Source organism: Dipteris shenzhenensis, chromosome 15, assembly GCF_047967505.1.
Source record: "Dipteris shenzhenensis isolate YYH24624 ecotype China chromosome 15, Dip_SZ_1.0, whole genome shotgun sequence".
In the NCBI taxonomy this organism is placed as follows: Eukaryota; Viridiplantae; Streptophyta; class Polypodiopsida; order Gleicheniales; family Dipteridaceae; genus Dipteris; species Dipteris shenzhenensis.
The window spans coordinates 42,500,182-42,521,291 of record NC_141610.1 but is presented as its reverse complement, the minus strand read 5'-3'; the positions used below and the strand labels follow the sequence as shown (position 1 = coordinate 42,521,291).

The 21,110-nt window shown below is 44.0% G+C and overlaps 1 protein-coding gene across 2 annotated transcripts; it reads left to right on the top strand.

Moving 5' to 3' along the window:
* The first annotated feature begins 474 nt into the window (after window positions 1–474).
* On the top strand, window positions 475–19,636 carry PYM (partner of Y14-MAGO). 2 transcript variants are annotated; one of them, XM_087386254.1, is made up of 4 exons: window positions 475–722; window positions 1,024–1,140; window positions 18,809–19,033; window positions 19,288–19,636. In XM_087386254.1, exons 1-4 carry the CDS (start codon window positions 519–521, stop codon window positions 19,300–19,302), a joined length of 561 nt encoding a protein of 186 aa, XP_087242380.1. In that variant the 5' UTR covers window positions 475–518; the 3' UTR covers window positions 19,303–19,636. The 2 variants fall into 2 exon arrangements, with proteins under 2 accessions (XP_087242380.1, XP_087242379.1); XM_087386253.1 differs by having other exon boundaries at window positions 19,119–19,636.
* The last annotated feature ends 1,474 nt before the right edge of the window (window positions 19,637–21,110 follow it).

Genomic DNA, 21,110 nt, shown 5'->3' with positions numbered 1-21,110 from the left:
GCTCCACTCGTGATATGCCAGGGTGATTGTTGTGCATTTATGTCACCGATATGTGACCTAAAAACTGTAGCAAAAAATCAATTACCTCTACAGAGAGATATTCTGATCGATAGGAGAGGCAGTACTCGTATTTATGTATGTTTCACTTATATTTAAAGGTGCAGTTGGCTTTTTACTTGGCTTTCAAAGCTTGGCTTTTTACGCAGATGGCTTTTCAAAAGCTTTCAAAGCAAAGCTTTTGGGCTTTCAGAATTTAAATCTAAGGGTGTATATTGTGCCATGTGGAAGCACAGGATTTCAGAATTTGAAAAAACGTTCTAGTGCTGGCCAAGTAAAAAAAAGATGGTGAACGCGTGCGCACCCGGAGAGGTTGCCGGAGGGAGGGCGACATGGGGAAGGCGATGGGGGTGGAGCATGTGAAAGGCATAAAACAAAAAAAAAGCTATTGAACGAGTTTTATCCGCGGATGACGAAAGGCAGGAAGTAGTAGAAGTAGAAGTAGATAGGGAGAGAGGTAGATGGTCATGGAAGCGATCCCTTGTCGTGCTCCTGCTTCTCCGTCTGATGATGATACTGCATCTGCAGATCGTCCCCTCAAAGATGGTGAACGCCTGCTCGCTCCCACTCGTCGCCCCGATGGCACCATGCGTAAGCCCATCCGTATCCGCGCTGGCTACACCCCTCAGGATGAAGTCGCCCTCTACCAGTCCAAGGGCTCCCTCGTACGTTTCTCCCTCCTTCCCTTCTCCAATTTCCTCCCCCCTTTCGTTTTCTCAGCTCTCATCGAGCTCGGTGAAAACAAAAAATGGACTCTCGACACTTAGAGGGTCGACATTTCGGTATGAAGAGGGAGCCTTTCGCTTTGACATAGGATCGCTCGATCCCCGCCGGTTCACTTCCCTCTCATCGTTTTAAGACGTCCCTTAGCTTTTTGAAACATTCGTGGCTTTTTGCGACCCGGAGAGGTATTCGATGATCCGAACCTTGTTGTTCCGACCACCTTTAGAGTTTTTTTTAATGCAGTTCAGAAAAGGAATGCCCCAAGTGCCACCGGGCTACGATCCGGTAGGCGATGCGCCACAGAAGTCAAAAACAAAGGCTGCCAAGAAAAACCAGAGGAGGAAGGAGAAGAAGCATCAGGTAGTCCTCTCTTCATCACGTCGTTCACGGACTACTCATCATTTCCCGTGCTTTGAACATTAGTGTAGCTTCTTTTCTATTACTTTAGGTGTTTTGTCTCTCTGTATCTTCATGCAGTCTCGTCTAAAAGTAGCAGAGAATAATCGCTAGGACGGTAAGTTTTTCCTGACTGATGCGATTGGGATTTGATCGTAGAGGTTTAAGGATCAAAATAGATGACATACAAAAAAATTTGCCGTTAAAGATGCATTCAGGTGGATTACAGTTTTGATAATGCAAACTTAAGGACGTCCAACAGGAGACTTCGTTTGAGCTCTTGTTCATGCTTTCCTTAAGTTCTTGTGCATTGGAGCTTGCTGAACTTATTTTACCATCTCTTGGAGGAGGAGGAAATTGGCTTAAAAATCTCTCTTAGCTTGAAACCTAGCATCTGAAACATGCAAATGACTACCACCTCGACTCAACTCCATTGAAATCCCAATGATACATGCTCTACAGCATGGGGCTTCAAACTTGAGGACAAACTCCACCCTCCACAAAGTGGAATTAGTGGCTTCTAAATGCAGCCGAAGAAAGTGGTCTAGATTTTAGAAAACGATCCATACAGGATTATTCCACATTGAAAGCTGAGCATGGGTAACAGAAATGCACCACAAAGTTGTGTAGAAATTACAGTTGACTACGACACCTAGTGATTACACCTACGAGGTACAACTTTAGCTGGGAAGCAGTTTTGGGATCGCAAGGTAGATCGACTTTCAATCAGGATTCAAGCCTACAAGGATATTTTGGAGTGCTATGTTATGCACTTAGATCATGGAGACTTAGAAAAAAGACCAAAGCATTTAGGATCTTCACAAGAGGACAAAAAATTGACCCAACTTGACCCTAACAACACATGAGGAGCACATTAGAAAGCCTTAAATAATGACTAAAGCAAAACTTAAACTGGTCAAGTTACCAAATGAACTGAGAGAAATGGGATGGACCTGATTAGCAACAAACTAATCATGTCCATCCCTTAGATCCTTGCAAGGCCAAGAATAGACCAAGGACTAGAACTTTCAAAACAGACCAAGGGGGAGGAGAATGCACATAAAATGATCAATGAATATTGCATGAAGATCAACATCCAACATCACTTGACGACATCACATACTCCCAATAAGACAAGGTGGTAGAGTGCCAGTACAGAAGGTTCCAACAGTGAACTATGCACTAATGGAGATGATTCATTGAGCTAGAGACCTTAAAAGAAGTGAAGGATGTCCCTAGGTAGCGGGAAGCAATGGAGATTGAGATGGCTGTCATTGAGAAGAATTGCATGTGGGATTTGGCAAGAGAAAGCACGATTGATGGCCAAAGAGTATTCACAGACTCAGGGCCTCAAGTAGGATGAGACCTTTGCACCAACAGCTCATGGAGACTATTTGGACAGCGATTGCATTGGCTGCCCATTATAATTGGCCCATCTACCAGATGGATCTAAAGTTTGGTTTTCTATATAGTGACCTAGACGAGTGACACGACCACGATCACTCCTAGAAATCCGGACCTGCACACAAACACAACAACTGATCATAGAATCACAAAGAGAGGCACATGCATTCTCACCACCCAACCATGATGCTCACAGTTCTAGGACCAGTAGAGTCCGAGCACCCCCCGAGCCACGGGCTGGGCCGCTAGCACAAACATGCATCCAACCAGTCCACAACCATCCTGGCGCCTCATACCACCAAGAGGTGCCGGACTGCGCTGGGGATCGGGGCTACGCTAGAAAGCTGGTGCACGTCCGCAACACGATCGAGGATCTAGACTAGCAAGGAAGAGCTAAGCTTGCTCTGACGTGCACACTAAGAACTGAACCCCTGGGCTCCTTATATAGGCTGAAGCCTAGTAATTTATCCATTGCCCTAGCATCCCAAACTGAGAATCATCTGCCTAGCCCCTAGGAGGCCTTGTACCAGGCTGTTGGGTCGGCCCTTGTGGTCCTGCCAGGTCGGCCTCCTGGACAGACTGAATCGGCCTATGGGCAGGGGGGGTCAGCCCCTTTATAGGGCTGTGTAGCAGCCTCTATGGACAGCAGGAGGGGGTCGACCCTACAGCAGGTGGGTTGGTCCACCTAGGCGCGCTGGTTGGCCCTACCAAGACCAACCGACCAGGGGGGGGCTAGGGCTATATATAGGCCCCCCCCTCCTCCCTCATTTTCCATCTCAGTTTGGAGCCTGTTGAGCAGTCTTCTTCAGTAGAGGTTTTCCCCAGCAGGCTGTGGGGTTTTGGCCTGAGATCTCTTGCATTCTCTTGTCCTTTTCTCTCTTTGTGAGCAGTTTGTGTGTGTGAGTGTGCTCTCTCACACTGTGTTCAGATCCCGCTGCACTGGGGATGTGTACTAGCGGAAAGAAAGGAATCTGAGAGAGGCTGCCATATGGGCAGATCTAAGAGAAAAGGGAGGGCTGCCACATGGGCACCAAGAACATGCTGTTGCTAGAGGGGAGCACTAGGCAGCTGCTATGCCCTAGATGGTGGGCAGAAAGGTCTACAGATATGGCAGTTACAATGCCCATGGCCAGCAGCAAAGTTTGCATAAGGGCAGGTCTTACAGGACCTGCAGGCAGGTCGGCAGTAGACCTGACAGTTGGGACAGTGCAGCAGGTCAAAACAGAGTCAGAAAAGGTCGAAACAGTGTGCAACTGCTACATGGCAGTCAGGTGGGGCATTTGGGACAAGTACAGGTCAGCAGACTGGTCGGGCCAGTCTGCAAGATCTGGTTGACCATTTGTGGGGGTCTCCAGGTCTTTTTGTGCCTCAGTTTGGGCTACACATCCAGCAGCAGGGAGGTCTAGAGATACATGAGTAAACTCTTCAGTATTTTTCTGTACACTTAGTAGTTTAATAAGGCATTTCAAGCATAGTTGCCAGGAGTTTCTGAAACGGGAGGTTTCAAACGGGTTTCAAAAAATGAATGAAACGGGTTTCATTCGGAATGTGAAAATATGTGCATTTATACCTAGGGTATGCATCATGCCATATACAAAAATGTGCTAATAAAGATTGTAAGTGACTCCATTGTGCAGACATGATACAAAAAACATACATATCAAGTATGAGCACCATACATACTGAGTCCTGGTCATACAAAAGATAGAGTCATCAATGATCATACATACTAGAGTACTCAATGATCATCATCACACATACATATTGAATGATCATACATACTGAATACTGATCATAAAAAAAACTAGAGTCATCAATGATCTTCCCAAGACCTCCATGGATCATGAAGGTAAAAAGGTCAAACCACAAATGGAATCCAAAGATCTTGAATCCTCCTAGTACTGTCTATCAATAATTGGGGCTGTATGAAACGTGTAAACGTTTCATACGAGTTTCATACTTGTATGAAACGCAATTCATATGCAACTATGATTTCAAGAGAGCTTCCCACGTGGCAACCCTGTCGTCTTATCCCATATACATTATTGTTAGATCTAGTTCTAGTATTTTGGGTGTGGCCATGTGACCATAAGTATGTGTCTGTGTCCTCATGATGTAGTAGAGGAATCAACTTCAGGAAGACCTTCAATGACAACTTGGGAGGAATTTAGGCATGTGGTGGTTGGCATTTCTTTCACCTCTTGAATATATGTGCAAGTGGTATGATCTGGTGCAACATGGTTTAGTCAAGCATTACATCAAGTTGGGAAGATGAATCCCAGATGCGAAAATTTCCCTGAATAGGAGTGATAGGAGTTGAGTTCTGAAGAGTAGAATTGATTGGCAAGGACCTGGTCAGGCTAGGAGACCTGCATGGATGGTGCATCAGGGAGAAGAGTCAGGGTGTAGCGCAATTGGCTGGCCATGCTTTTAGGGTTTTTCTTTTTCGGAAATTGCTTTTCGGAGCTTTAATTGCTAAAAGTAGTAGCCTCTGTTTTAGTTTTGGATGGGTAAAGGAGAGAGAGAGAGCTCTTTTGGAAAACTATGCTTTCCAAAACACCAGAAGCTTTTGGACAAAAAAGCATATTTCCAAAAAACAAATTTCGTTTTTTAAGCTTTTGGAGGCTTTTCTGGAGCTAAAAGCCTAGGCCGGCAGCCTTAAAACCCCCATCCTCCCTTGTCCAGAACTCCCGCACAGCCTATCTTCATTGGGCATAATAGAAAGGGATTCCAGGAAGGGTTCTTCTGTTAGAAATCAACCTGCAGAGGGTACGTACTACGCACAACGGAAGACTGATAGACTAGCCCAGGAGCTGACACAGTGTGTGGTGTGTGGAATCACAAGCTTCTTAACCTCATGTGCTTCAAATAGATGTGCAGACTAGTAAATAGACAATGATCCAGCCAGATATAGAAACCACCAAAACAATATATTTCTGTCCAAAGCTATGGACACAATACAAAAGATAGATCCAGAGTCCCACCACGATGTGGCCTCTGATCTTACCACAAGGTACTTGTACTATTTGCCAGATATCTCTAGATCACTGAGCCCGCGTGCTCCACCTTGAGGGTATGTAGACTCTTTGTCCAAAGACCTCAATACTTTGCTGCCCTAGAAGACAGCCTAGGCTCCAGCCCTAGATGAGCCTCAGTCAGCAGCACCAATGGGACTTCTCTGCCTCCTGGATGTAGGCCTGAGAGTGTGTCTCCTGCTGCTCCTGCTGCTCCCAAAATCTGCTGGCTGCTGGATGAGTGAATGAAGCTGAATGGCTTCCTTTTATATGTCCCCAAGGGACTCAGCCTGTCCCAACCGACCCTACCAGCTTCCCATATATGGGGCTGTGGGCTGCCTTTATGGGGCAGTGTGCTGGCCGACCAGCCTGCTTGCCCCCTATAAAGGGCAGGGTGCTGCCCTCTTGCAGCCCCTCCCTTTGCTCCACCACCTGGACTTTTGTGTGCCCTGCACATCTGCCTTCTGCCAGGCCAAGGTCTGCCCTAATTGCGCCATCTGCCAGGGCTCCCTTTCCATCTCCACTTTTGCGCCTTCTTGCTGCTCCTTAGTTGCTTCTTGCCAGGCCAGATCCAAGGCACATTGCCCTGCATCTTTCCTGCACATTTGCTCCCTTGATGCAACCTTTGAGGCTCCGGGTGGATCTCCTTATGTGCTGCCCACATGGCAGCCTTGCTGCTGTCCATGTGGTAGCCACTTCTCCTTTATTTTCTGGTTATATCCTGCCCTAGATCTCCTCCCTCCCCCACGCTCTCCTCATTTGGGGACTTACAGATGGGGAGGTGACCTTTCCCAACATCTTCAGCGCACCATCTACTCCTTCGCAGCTCTGCTCCAACTCTTTCACGCTTCCAGTACCGGATACCCTTCTCTCAGATTTCGCAAGTGTTCTTGCTGCAAATCTCCCGCGATTTGCCACTTCTCTCACTCTGAGCGTCGAATTACCCGCTTATTCTCAGCACAAGGCTTCATCTTCTCACTTTCCCCGGCTGAATTCCAGCCATAGTCACATGAAAACGCGTTTCGTCTTGTTCAAAACCTTGAAATGCGAAACATACAAAATGTTTCACTGCAGCTCTCTTGCGATTTGCCACTTCTCTCACTCTGAGTGTCGCTATTCTCAGCGCCAGGCTTTTTTCTAGTGCATCTTCTCACTCTTCCTGGCTGGATTCCAGCCATAATTACATGAAAACCCGTTTCGTCCTGTTTGAAACCTTGAAAGGCGAAATAGACGAAACGTTTCGAAATAAGAGGAAACTCTCTCAACGAAACCTTTGTTTCACCCCAATCAAAAACACACGTTTTGTCCCGTTTTTCTAGAATCCAATGTGTTCGTGTTGTAAGAAATCCTAGATTTACTATATTTAGAAATGTGCTAAGGAACAGAAAGGAGACTGAAATAGCAGAGAACAAGGAATATTTGTATTGCTTGAGTGTCTGTAGTGTGTCGTCCATAAAGTTGGGCCTCTCTTATGTAGAGAGTGAAGAGTCACACATGAAAAGGTGTGTACTCCAAAGTGTATGTGCATGAAGAGGTGTGTACCCCTTGTGAAGGGTGTGACCCTTGATGAGAGGGTACATTACAATGGGAGTGTCTCTTCAATAGAATGTCTCTTGTGAAGGGTTGTGCCTCATAGGAAGTGTCTCGTCGAAAGGGCATACCCTTCCACAAGTGTCCATTCATCAAACCATCCATAAGTCGAAGATATAGAGAAAGGAATACGTCACAGATCGTGACATCCCCTCCCACTCAAATAAGACCCTGGTGGAGATAATGAACTGATGTAGAAAATATCACGGTAAATTCTGAAAATACTGTTGTAAAATGTCAGGGTAATGTTGTAAGTCATTCATCAGATTGCCAAGTCGATGTCGAGTCTCTCGCTGTCGATGGTCCAGAATACGCTCAGGAATAAGGAGAACATAATCGTCTTCGATTTCTGGGACATAATCACCTGCAGGAGGAATTGCTTCATCGCCTGGAATGTACGTCTTTAGCCAAGAAATATGAAATGTCGGATGGATTTTACCCCATGATGGTGGTAATTCCAATTTGTAACTTAAAGGTGAATTTTTTTTGACGATCCGGAAAGGTCCATAATATCTTGGTCGCAACTTAGGAAACACAGACTTAACCGTCTTATAGCGATGTGGGGCTACAAATAATAGCACCATGTCACCAGTGTCGAATTCCAGTTGACGTCTATGTTTGTTGGCAGATCGTTGATAATGCTCTTACGCTTTTCACATATGATCCCTGGGAGTAGAATGTCTTGCATTTCTTGAACCAGTTGATCAGCTAGGGCCACTCGATGTTGAAGTACAAAATTCGTTGGTACAATCGGAGTGTGTCCATAAGCTGCTTGGAATGGAGTCATGCTGATGGCACTATGGAAAGAGTTATTATAAGCAAACTCAAGGAGTGGTAGATACTCTTCCCAAGCTGCTAGGCGTGACTGAATATAATGTCGAAGCATTTCTTCTAGAACTTGGTTGACTCTTTCAGTCTGGCCATCTGATTCTGGGTGATAGGCTGAACTAAACAGTAGAGTTGTACCCAAAGATTCGAACAGTGAAATCCAAAAGTGACTGGTAAACTTAGGATCTCTGTCGGATACGATATTCTTGAGCAATTCATGGTGTCGGAAGATGTGTTATATGAAGAGTTTGGCGATGTCCGGAGCCTGTGCACTTCTTTTGCAAGCAACAAAGTGTGCCATTTTGGATAGTCGATCAACAATTACCATAATCCGAGTGTTACCTCGGGAGGATCGTGGTAGTGTTGTAATGAAATCCATGGAAATACTTTCCCACCTTTCAGTTGGAACTAGAGCTGAAAGTCGTCGGCTTGCTTTCATTTGTTGACAAGATAAGCAAGATGTAACCATTTTGATGACGTCGCTTTTCATCTAAGGCCAGTAGTATGTTGCACTGAGTAACCTATAAGTCTTGTTGATGCCTGGATGGGAGCATAAGGAATTACATGATGCTCTTTTAACAAAAGACGTCGAACATCCTTGTCATGTGGTACACAGACGCGATCTTGATAATACAGAAGGTCGTCCGTATAAGAATAGGATGAGAAAATCTTCAGTTCGGAAGCCGAAGGTTGATCTTTTAAAAGAACTTGTATTGGTGTGCCGAAGTCTTTATCATTGAAATACTTCCCTTTGAATGAATTCGGAACATCCACAGATAACGTAGAGATTACCATAGCTGATGCTAGAGTTAACCTACTGAGAGCATTTGCAACTACATTGCGTAGTCTTGGAATGTACTCAATGGTCATGTGAAAGTTGGCCAGAAACTCAACCCAGCGTGCTTGTCGAGCGTTCATGACTGGCTGAGTAAAGATATACTTTAGAGAGTGATGGTCTGTCTTGACCACCGATGTAAACTACTCGGTGCTTTCTATCAATTCAGAGAACGGATTTTGCAGAGGCATTTGAATGAGATGATTGCGAGTTGCCAAACACATATACTTGAACTTAAGAGTTTGCAATTAAGCTGGAATTAAGACTTATACATCTTAAACACAAAGTGACATCATTGGAAAATGCAATATGATTGAGGGGCCAAGACGGCCCCCCCCCCTTATCCAGGCTCACTTTATTCTTGAAAATGGAGATACAAGACCAAGGTGCAATGCACCTTCCAAACTGATGAACTCAGTGAAAACCTAGGACCTAGATACAAGACCCAAGAGCATATGTGCAAGGTAGACAACAAAAAGGACTCCGAGCTCAAGTTTCAACTCTTGGCTTGCCCAATCCACAAGGAAGAAGCCTGCAACAATCACCACTTACATCCAACATTAGAGACAAGCACTAGTTTCTAGAAAGATAGTAGAAACAACATGAAATAGTGCTGTAAATGAGATAAACTTGACAATACAAGCTCCCTTCGTGACTTGACCCTTTTGTAGATGAAGTCCTTGATGCCTCTGAAGCTACCTTGGGTGAGGAGAGTGTGGAAATGGGGCTGGAATGAGAACAGCTTAGAAAAACAGCCTGTAGGCTAGAGAGAGAAAGCTTTTATGAAGTGATAGCTGTAGAGAGAGAGTGCCAATGCTGATCCCAAGGGAGGGGATGTAAGAGAGGAGCTGCTGCTGTTCCAGAGGTGCACAGAAAGGCAGATTTCTGCAAGGGAAATGGGCTGGAACAGTAGAGAGAGAAATTTTGCAGTAGAGAGAGAAAGACTGCAGCAGGAGAGAGAAAGGGGCTGTGGCTGCTCCAGGCTAGGAGAAGGAGAGAGGATGCTGCTGCTGTTCCAGAAGAGCTGAGAGGTGGCAGAATTCTGGAGAGGAGGGGCTGGAACTGTAGAGAGAGAATGTGCTGTTGTAGAGAGAGAAAGTGTTGCTGAGGTGAGAGAATGGCCTGAGGAGAAGCTGGCTGCACCCAAGGAGCTGGAGAGGTTCTGTTGCATCATCCAAAAGGAGAGAGAAGAAAAGTGACGAATTTTTCATGTGAGGAATGAAGGGGAGAGGCCTTCTTTTATAGGCTCAGCCCCCCCCCAAGGCCTAGAGTGGAAGGTGGACACTTGTCCCAGATTTTTTGTGGGCTGCAGTCCCAAAGAGGACAGCCCACAACCTGCCCCAAATCTACCAGATTTGGGGCTAAACACTTGGCCTGCATGTCCTGCCACTTGCCATGCATGCTGCCACATGTGTGGGACAGGTGGACTGACGTGCCAGCTCAGATTCCATGTGGCAGGCTGCCACGTGTCACTCCCAAAAACCCTAAAATTCCAAAGTTGTCAGAATTCAATTCTGATCGCACCCACGGGTTCCTAACAGCTTAGACTATCTATTGACGTACTCTAAGGTCATAATTGAGCCATACTGAGCTCATTTGTTTGTCGTCTTATCTTGTATCTCCATTACTCTTGGCATGCTGCCAGGCCCACACCCAAAGCTCAGGGATCATTCTCTTGAATGGTTCCTAGGTCGGTATGCAATCTGTGCATTTGATTGGTCCCAAGGGAGGGGATGTAGTTTCTAGATGTCCCTCTCAAAGAGAGGCCATCACTCTTGTAGGTCACTAATGCCCATAACCCCAAGCAAGGGGGTCCACCCTCAAATGCTAGACCTAGTCCCCATTGTCTGTAACTGAACAGTAGGAAAACATTTCATTTCTTAATAAGCATACTATTGAAAAACAAAAAGAAATAGTATCAAGCAAGTGGATATATGTTGAAGCAGGATGACAACCGAGTCGGCTCCCATGAGATAATGTTTCCAAGAGCGATAAGCATGTACAACGGCAAGAAACTCCTTATCATAAACAGGGTATCAGGTTTGGATATCGGAATGTTTATGGCTGTCAAAAGCAATAACTCTGTCTTCTTGCATCAAGACTGCTCCTGTAGCGATGTCGGAAGTGTCGGTCATGACCTCAAATGGAAGGTTTGGGTCAGCAAAAGCCATAACTGGTGTGGTAGTGAGTGCTTGCTTGAGTTGTTGGAAACTATACTCTGTTTCGGGAAGCCACTGAAAAACTGCTGTACTTTTCAATAATTCGGACATAGGAGCTGCGATTTCGAAAAACTGATAGACCTTTGTATGGTAGAAGTTTGTCAATCCGAGAAAAGAGCGGACATCATGAACATTCTTAGGAGTAGGCCAGTTTCGGATTACCTCGACCTTCTTGGGATCCACAAAGATGCCTTGAGCTGAAATAACATGTCCCAAATATTCGAGTTGGGTCTTGAAGAACTCACTCTTCTCAACGTTGATGTAGAGAGAATTTGCGCGAAGAACTTCAAAAACTTGGTGAAGATGTTGTTTATGCTCATGTAGGGATCTGCTGAAAACGAGGATGTCATCGAGGTAAACGATGACGAACTTATCGAGGAAAGGCCTGAAGATGTCGTTCATTAGTGTCATGAATGTGGCCGGGGCATTGTTTAACCCAAAAGGCATGACCAAACATTCATAGTGTCCATACTTTGTTCGAAAAACTGTCTTGTACTCATCGCCTTCTCGTATGCGAATTTGATGATAACCTGAACGAAGATCAATATTTGAGAATTGTGTTGTGTGTAGAAGTTGATCGAAGAGGTCATCGATGCGAGGCAATGGATACTTGTTTTTGATAGTGAGCTTGTTGAGGGATCGGTAGTCGATGTAGAGGCGCATTGACTTATTCTTTTTTTCCACAAGTAGTACAGGAGATCCGAAAGGGCTGCGACTGGGTCGAATGTGACCTTTGTCAAGTAGTTCGGTCACCTGTCTCTAGATTTCTTCATTTTGAGTGTAAGAAACCTGATAAGGAGGTTTCGACGGTGGATTACTGCGGGAATAAGTTCGATTGGGTGATCCACTGGTCGTCGAGGTGGTAACTGCTTTGGTAATTCCTGTGGAAAAATATTGGAAAAAAGGTGGAGGATCCTTTGTTAGTGTCTCCTCTACTGCCGTAACCAACAGAAGTGAAGTCTTTACTTGACGTTTACGAACCCACTTCTTTACTTATAGGGCAGAGGCAACTGGGGTTGAAGGAGAGTCCCTAGAACCAGTTAGCTCAATAAGTTTTCCCTGGTGGACAAATTGGATAGTATGGCTGCAAAAACTGATTGATGGATCATAGTCGTAGAGCCACTGTTGTCCAAGTATGACATCGTATCGAGAAAGAGGCATGATGTTGAAGTTCAACTTGTTCGTACAATGTTGGATGCGAAAAGACAAGTTTTTGATCCTGGTGTTGCACAAGAAGGTAGTTTCATTTGCGAGTTCAATCTGATAGTCCATGGGATTAGGACGGGTGGTCAACCAAAGTTTGTCGACCATAGAACTAGCTAGGAATTTATGAGAGCAGCCATTGTCGATGAGGATAGTGATCGTTGTTCCACGAATTGATCCTTGGACATAAAGTACTTGAGTGGCCAGGGAAGGTTCGGGGTTGCTGGCAAGGCTCATGTGGATGGTATTTGCCATTCGAACAGCTTTGCCTTTCTTGTCTTGTGCTGGGGAAGCATCTTCTGTTTGGGAAGTGCTAGGTTCCATATTGGAATTTTGCTTTGGTCGCTTGGGACAATCGAACCATCTATGGTCGCCTGTACAGATGGTACAAAGTCCTTTTGTGCATTGTTCTTCTTGTCAGTGGCTGCACCTTTATGTTGGGGATGACGGTGATGACTTTGTGAAGAAGAAGAGGCACAATCCTTGGAGGAGTGCTGTTGTTGGGATCCAGCATACGATTTCTGAGACTTGTGGGGATCTTGAGATTGTCGTTGACCTTGATTACCCGCGTTTTTTCTAAACTTGGGGTTATCTTGAGAGTGAGCACCTTTGGCCATAGTAGAGTTTTGTGTTCTATTAGCACTTTGCTTCCCTGTGTTTTGGAACTGTAATGCGCTCTACGTAAGCAACATTGCCAGCTGTGGTGGTGATGTTTGCTTTGAGGACATCAATGCGTAACGAGGGGTTTAGGCCTGAGATGAAAGCATGAAGGCAATCATCATCAGTTAAACCATCAATCTCCAGCACCAATGTGGTGAACTGAGAGATGTAGGAAAACAGGGAGCTTGTTTGCTCCAACTGTCTGAGTTTTGAACGTGCTTGGAAGTCCGCATTGGCAGGTATGAACTGCTTACGGAGCATGTGTTCAAAACGTTCCCAAGTTAACACACTTTTGCCGTCCTTTAAGCGTCGTTGCCACCATAGGAAAGCTGTATCCTTGAGGAGGGAGGTTGCCAAGGCAATCTTTTTGCCTTCAGTGAGGTCAACAATATCAAAGTACATGCACAGTTTTGCGAGCCATTAGTCAACTGTTCGGTGATTTCGTTGACCAGTGTAGGCTTCCGGAAGTTTAATGTCAACTCTTTTAGTTTTGGAAGCTTGGAGTAAGCGGTAGAGGGCACGGAGTTCAATGTTTTCTACCTCAGGTGGGAATGAGTCCACATAGTCGTCCGGTGGCGTCACGTCATCCTCTGTATGTGTGGTAATGCGAGAATCTTGGAGTTGTTGGACTTTCTGGACCAAGTCGGAGATGCTATCCTGAAGCTGGGAAATTTGAAGTTGAAGTAGTGCTTCGCCTTGTAAGTTGACTTCAGGGGTCTTTTTGCACGCAAGCGTTGTGACATATCTGAGGTCCCTGTGAGAAGAGCACAAACTTGCGCTCTAGTTTGTACCATTCTTGGAAGAAGATCCGGGCTGCTCCGTGAGGTTGCTCATGCTGGAGGGGCACGCGAGCCAGGATGGAACCACCCGTGGAAATGCCAACAACTTAGCTTGTGGCTCGCAGGGGACGTCCCAGTTCTCGAGTCTTTTCTCGTGGGATGTCATGGTTGGGTGGTGAGCTAGCCTGCATCCATCTTCGTTGTTTCTATGGTTCTTCTTTGGAAGGAGTTGGAGCCCAAACCCACCGCTTGGGCAGATTTTGAAGAGACTTTTCGGGAAGAGTTCTTGAAGAAAGAAAAGATTGTGATATCATCGGCAAGTTCAAAGCAATAGGTATGACGAAGCAAAATCTCACCTTTGAGACCTACCTATAGACATTCTGCGACGTGCAGACATGGGCAACAAAATTGGATCCCATTACTTTGTTGGGGTTTTTTGTTTTGATGGATTACTTGACTCATATCAACTGCAGAAAAAAAAAACAAGACAATGACTTTGCAAGACGCCATCAACTATGTGCACATTTATGATGACACAATGGCCTCAACAAAGCAGCTAGCCACTTCAGATACAGTTGGCAAAAACAAACATAAGTTCTTCCAGCTAGCTTCATGCACCAAGGAGGACAAGTCTCATGACAACTTTTCCAAGAAGAAATTGACTTCGATAAAGGGTAGTAGAGACCTTATTTGCACACTTGTGTCTCAGGGAGGGACGTTGTTTCATTTGCGAGGAATGCGGTTACACCAAGTCCTATTATCCAAGCAAGAAAGGTTCCCCGCAAGGTGAAGCCCCTAAATTGAAACCAGCTCTAGGAGGGAAGCCTAAGACTGCTTATCAAGCTTCTTTGACAGGTATTTCTGTTAATGTTATTACATGCCCTCCATCTTGTAATTGCACTTTTAATAATAAATTGTTTGGCCCTCATTAACTTTTCCAAGCTTACGGAGAGGTGAGGGATCAACAAGTCCACATTCTCTTTGATTTGGGCAGCTCTCACAATTTTGTGAATTAAAAACTTGTGCAGAAGTTGGGGCTGACCACGATGCCTAGCGATCACACCTATGAGGTGCAACTTTCGGCCGGGAAGCAGTTTTGTGCTTGGATCATGTAGACTTGTTACTGGGTACTGAGTGGTTTAAAGCCCACAATGTCACAGATTGGTTGAGAGTCTCATTCTCTTTCTGTTTTGTATTAAGGCACCCAGATATCTATCCAGTGTGATGATGTAGGTTGGAAACTTTTTCTTATGATGTGTATCAATGTGTTTTGATTTTGCTTTCCTCATTTGTTGTTTATGTAATTGACAAGATTTAAGCGTGTGGGAACACCAAGACGTTGAATGATTTTTCCGATGTATTTCCAGCCCTCTTGCTGGAAGATTTACCTCTAGAAAGGGCAGTAGACCATCACATTGACTTAGTTCCTGACGCTCAACCTATTAGTATTCCACCATATAGGATGAGCCAGCTAGAGGAGGACGAGTTAGCTACACAATGCCAAGATTACCTGAAGATGGGCTACATATGCCCAAGTAAATCACCTTGGGATGCCCTTGTCCTTTTGACAATTAAAAATAGTTATCCTCCACTTGATCGATAGATTGGCAAGTGCGACTTATTTCACGAAGATTGATTTGCATATTGGTTAACACCAGATCCGCAAATAGAAAGGACAACCTTTCAGACTAGGTATGATCATTACGAGTTTTTGGTATTGCCTTTTAGTTTGACCAATGCTCCCACAACCTTTCACAAATGATGAATGACTTGTTTCAAGATTTATTTGGGCAAGTTTGTTATCGTGTTTGGTTTACAGCAAGACATTAGAGGACTACCCAAGTCATCTTCGGATTGTCCTAGTTTACTAAGACAGAATTAGTTGTATGCCAAGATGAGTAAATGTGACTTCTTTATGAAGGAGATCATTTATTTAGGACACAAGATTTCTCAAAGTGTGAGCATTGATCTAGATCGTATTCAAAAGGTCTTGGATTGGTTGATACCTCGGACTGTGAAACAACTTCGTTTTTTCGTGGGATTTACCGTCTTTCTAACAAAATTAATACGTGATTATTCTAAAATCACTTACCCTCTGACCAACATATCGAAAAGTCGTGGTCGTCGATCTAATCAACCTATCACTTGGAATGAAGAGTTGAACAAGGCTTTTGACACATTGAAAGTTTGTGTCAAGTGCTGCGTGATCCTACCCAGCCTTATGTTTTGGAGGCCAATGCCAGTGATTATGCGATTGGGGATGCATTGTTCCAAGAGAGTAGAATGGTTGCTTTTGAGACTGATGACTCTCAATGTTGTAGAAAAGAAACTTTGCGGGGTGGTTTTTGCTCTTAAGGTTTGGAGACACTCTCTGTATGGTTCTAAATTTGTTGTATTGATTGATCATTAGTCAATCAAGTATGTGTGTGTGATGGGACGGAATTGTGGGGGAGAAAGGCTATAGATGGATAGAGTTAAAGTAAGATTTTGATTTTGAGATCCGGTATCAGAAGGGTTCCTTGAATAGTGTAGCAGATGTCCTTAGTCGAATTAAGATGGTAAATGCTTTGTCATTTATTGAGATATTCTCTGACCTATTTCAATCCTTGAAAGGGCTTTGTGCGATTGATAGTCCTTATTGACAGAAGGTCCAGGATGGGAGCTCCATGGTTGACCAAGAGTCACGGATTGTGGCTCCTAGGATACATACGTCAAGAGGTCAGTGGATGAATGGATTATTGTTCCAAAATGAAAAGATTTGTGTACTTGATGTGTCGGACCTTAGATCCAAGATTCTCCGAGAGTGTCGTGATGCACCTAGTGGAGACCAGAATGATGCGATGATCACTGAACTTGGGGAGGCCCACTAGTGTGAAGAGGAACTCCCCCCTGCAAAGGCACTTGAAAAGGACTTTACAATAAGGGAAAATATGCTGCTATCATCCATAATAAAAGAAGTCTATTCCATATAAAGGAAGCCACTCCCCGGATCAAAAGCCCTCTCCCCAAGGGAACGTCGGACATTGTATCTGGTGAAGCATACTTTCTATAGGCTGAAGATGTGGAAATTTATTCAAAACCATGTTGTAGGTTGCCGAATTTGTCAAGTCACCAAAGTTGAATGGCTTCAGAGTGTGGGTTTATTACATCCATTGGAAATTCTTGGTAATAATTGGAAAAGCATTTCCATGGGTTTTATCATGGGTTTGTCAAGAACACGCAAGAATCATGATGCCATATGGGTTACATTAGACGTTTAACAAAGATGGCTAGATTCTTACCTACTCCACCAAACAACAAGTCAATTGGCTCAATAGTTTGTTGATCAATTATTTCGTCTGTATGGGTTGCCGGTTGACATAGTTAGTGATAGGGATTCTAAGTTTACAAGTGAATTCCGGACACTTGTCTTTGACAAGCTAGATACTGCTCTTAGTTTTGAGTTCCTCTGAACATGCACAGTCAAATGGCTAGACGGAAGTAGTCAACCAAAATTTGGAAGATATGCTTTGGCCATATGTTTCCAAGAGATAGTCTTCGTGGGAAGAATGTCTAGATACCCATGATTGAATTTGCTTATCATAATGCAAAGCATTCAAGTGCAGGTTTCAATCCTTTTATGCTTATGTATAGATAAGTCACCGGTCATGATAGGATTCAAATGATGTTGCCAGATCATTCTTGCAAGATATGCAAGAAATGTTGTAGTTTGCCAAGGAGTCTCGTAGAACTGTTGAAGATTGGGACAGCTTTTATTCTTATAGACATCGTTCTCCGAGAGATTTTTCGGAAGGAATGATGGTATGTTTACAAGTTCCCAAGGAATCCAAGAGCCTAAGTTTTGGTAAGGTTAAGAAGTTATCCCCCAAGATATTGTGGTCCATTTCGGATTAAAAGAAGAATTGGACAAGTAATTGGAATTGTAAGAGTTCATCCAATTCTCCATGCTGGTAGACTAAAGGAAGTACTGGGCGCTAAGGATCAGATGATAACCCCCCAAGAACTTATAGAGGTTAAAGATTTGATCTTTGTACCCCATGATCTTGAAAGTATTCTTGGATTTCGTGAACGTCAAGTTAGAAATCGTGTCGAGCAGGATTCTACATGGGAGACATTGACTGACCTCCAAAGAGAGTTTCCAGACTTTCTTATGAATTCAGGAGTGAGTTCTTAGAGGAGGGGGGAGTATGTCATGTGCATGGACCGTATTTGAAGTGTGCTTTAGGTGCATAGGACTAGCTCAGGAAGCCTAGGGAGGCTTGGGGCTAGGCAAGCGATGTTCGGGTTGAGTTGCAAGGGCACGGATGGATTAGGGTTCGAATTAGGGTCTTTGCTATTTTTAGTTGCATGGGGATCGAGCCTATATAAGGAGCACAGGGGTTTAGTTTTCAATGCACAAGTCAGAGCAAGCTTAGCTCCTCCTTGCTGGTCTGGATCCTGGATCAGACCCGCTTCCTAGGGTCCCCATTATCTGCTGCCTCAGCTAAACAATTCTACTGTTTCTTCGTTTTGATAATTATCATCAGCCCCACCCTGCCATATATAACACGGGTCTTTTGTTTGAGATTTTTTTCAGCTCTGTAATTAAACATTAAACCACTGATGGTAAAGAAGTTAGAAGTGGGCAGGTTCGTCATTCCATTATTGCAAAAGTTACAAAGTTGTTCCGATTTATCACCCTTGGGCACCTCTTCACTCTCTTTGTTGTGCCATATGGCATGAGCACTGTGGACTGATGTCCACTCTTATTGAAGCTCAAATTTAAGTCCAACCTTCTTGAGAATTCATTCAGGCTCACCAAACACCGTAGTTGGGACTTAATTACCCCTGGTCCCTCAAACCTTCCATCCTTAAACTATACTAGCTAAGCCTTATGCCCCTGAACTCTTCCCCTCCACCTTATATTCAAAAGAAAGGAAACGGGCCAGTGAATGGGTCAACCTTTTTGAGTTTTAGAACATGAGAAGAAGATTTAGAGAGCTCACAACTACCATAAAGGCTTTAAGTGCTTAGTTTGTAGTCGTTTCTGTTAAGCAGTGCAAATAAAATATTCCTACAATTTTTCTTTTCTAATGGTTTTGGGTGCATTGAATTTTATAGGCAGCAGCTGCAGCATCACTAGCTGATGGAGAAGTTCATAGTCCGAACTCACCTGAATGTAGCAATCCAGAATTGCAGCTGGGAGGAAGTGAGGATATAGATGCTGTAGCACAGCAAATAAGCTCACTATCTGTGTCTAGCATCACTTCTGATAATGGCTTTGAAAAAGGAAGCACTTCAGAGAAGGTTGATGTAGAAAAACGAATACGAGCTCTCAGAAAAAAGGTGAGAATTGTTTTGCTTGTCAAAGAGTTTTAGAGTAGGCAAACCAAATGGTTGACACTGACATTTTAAAGGTCTCCTGTGCCAGATTCGTTTAACTGAATCAATTGAGGTGTCTTTGACAAGTAAAGAGTCTATAAATGCAGAGCAGGCTGAGAAGCTTTCAAAATTAGAGATTTGGCGCTTAGAATTGAGTGATTTGGAAGCTCAGAAGGGGTCTTTGTGACACAGCACCCTGTATATTATGACCAATACAGGTAACAATCTTCTAGAATTGGAGCAAAAATTCTGATACATGTTGGGAATAGAAGGGAACACGAGTACACTTTCAGGATGAGGACCATCTCACAGACAATATTCAGTTGAAGCGTGCTTCCAACTGGTAAGGGGAGGTCTGTAATGCTCTGTGGATTGTATCCAGTCATAGATTGATGGTCAGTCTTGAAATCTTTCACCCCTTGTTTCTTTGGAACGGACAATCACCCTTAAATCACGACAAAGCCAGCATTGTGTTGGTAGCTTGTTGAGTAGCTTGCTTACATGCTTAGTGAGTTGTATATTATGTAAACTGTTCCTGGTTTTCTTAATCATTGTTTGGGAGCTCAACTGGCCCTGCATGAATTTCTAAATGAGTGCTTCGTGTTCCAATCTAGATTCTTATTCGAATGGGAATGCCGGTCGATATAGATTTTTAAGTGTAGTCTAAAGTCTGCTCACCAGGAGAGAAAATAAATTCTTGTAACAGAAGCGATTTTGATTGATGTATTCTGTCCTGGGATAAAATGATAGACTATCATTGATGTCTTACTGTGCTCACAGTCATGTCCATGTAATAGACACAAAAAGTGTATAAATCTGAATGGTCCCAGTATTAAGTTAATGTTGCATACTTCCAAGGAAATATTTTTCTCAAAACTGCATGGCTGTCTTAATGTGTTTGTTTGGAGGTCCGAGATTCCAGGAGCCTGGGAGGTGTCTCCCGGATCCGAGGCAAGAATTATTCCTAGGTATCCTACTGTTAAAGCTTCAAAGTCTAGCAGTTTTCAATACCAAAATCATAACCTTGCACAAACTCCAGCCACCTTCTTTGTCTAGGAGTAGGAGTACTCTGGAAATACCTCAGTGACCTATGGTTTGTCCTTGCCTTGAATTGACTACCATACAGGCAATGATGCCATTTCTTATGATAGCAAGCATCTCCTTGTCATGGGTTCCTTATCACTAAACTTTCTGCTCTTGTAAGCAATTACCCCATCAGCTCCTATGTCTTTTGCACTCGCATCCGTCTCTATTAGAAATGGCCTTGAAAAATCGGGGCAGATCACTATCAGAGCTGATATGAGGGCTCTCTTGAGATCCTCAAAGGCTGATTAAAATTTAAGCACAAGGGCCCACACAAAAGCACCTTTCTTAAGTAAATCAGTGAGTGCAGCTGCTTTTTTGGCCTAGTGCCTGATAAATTAATTTCAAACCAAGAAATCATCAAGTGTTGGAGGGATTGGCCACTGGTTAAGCAGTTCGTATCTTAAGAGGATCCACTGGAATCCCCTCAACAGTAAAAATGTAGCCTAGGTCTCCACTTTTTGCACCATAAAGGAACACTTGGAAGGCTTGGCTTAACGCTGATGCATTCTGAGAACCTCCAACAATTGGGCAACATGCTTAAGTGCTCCTCCTTACTTCTGCTCTATATAAGAATGTCATAAAAAAATACCAATACAAACTTGCAGAGATAAGGAATCAGGCCATAAATGCTGGAAAATAGCAGGAGCATTAGTGAGCCCAAAAGGCTCACTTTAAATTCGTGGTGTCCCCTTTCTATCCTGAAGGCAGTTTTATACTCATCCACCCTAGGCGCAGTTAATCCAACAAATCATCCAGCCTAGGGATGAAAAATCATCCACCCGAGGGATTGGAAATCTATTTTGGTGGTACCCTGACATGAGGTCCATCTTAGAATAGTATCTAGATCCCTTCAATTCATCACTTCACGGAGCTTGGGGAGATTGACTACAAGTGATAAAACCTTTGTCGGACGTCTCTTGAACCTCCTTGGCAACTTCATCTTTCTCTGCCTTGC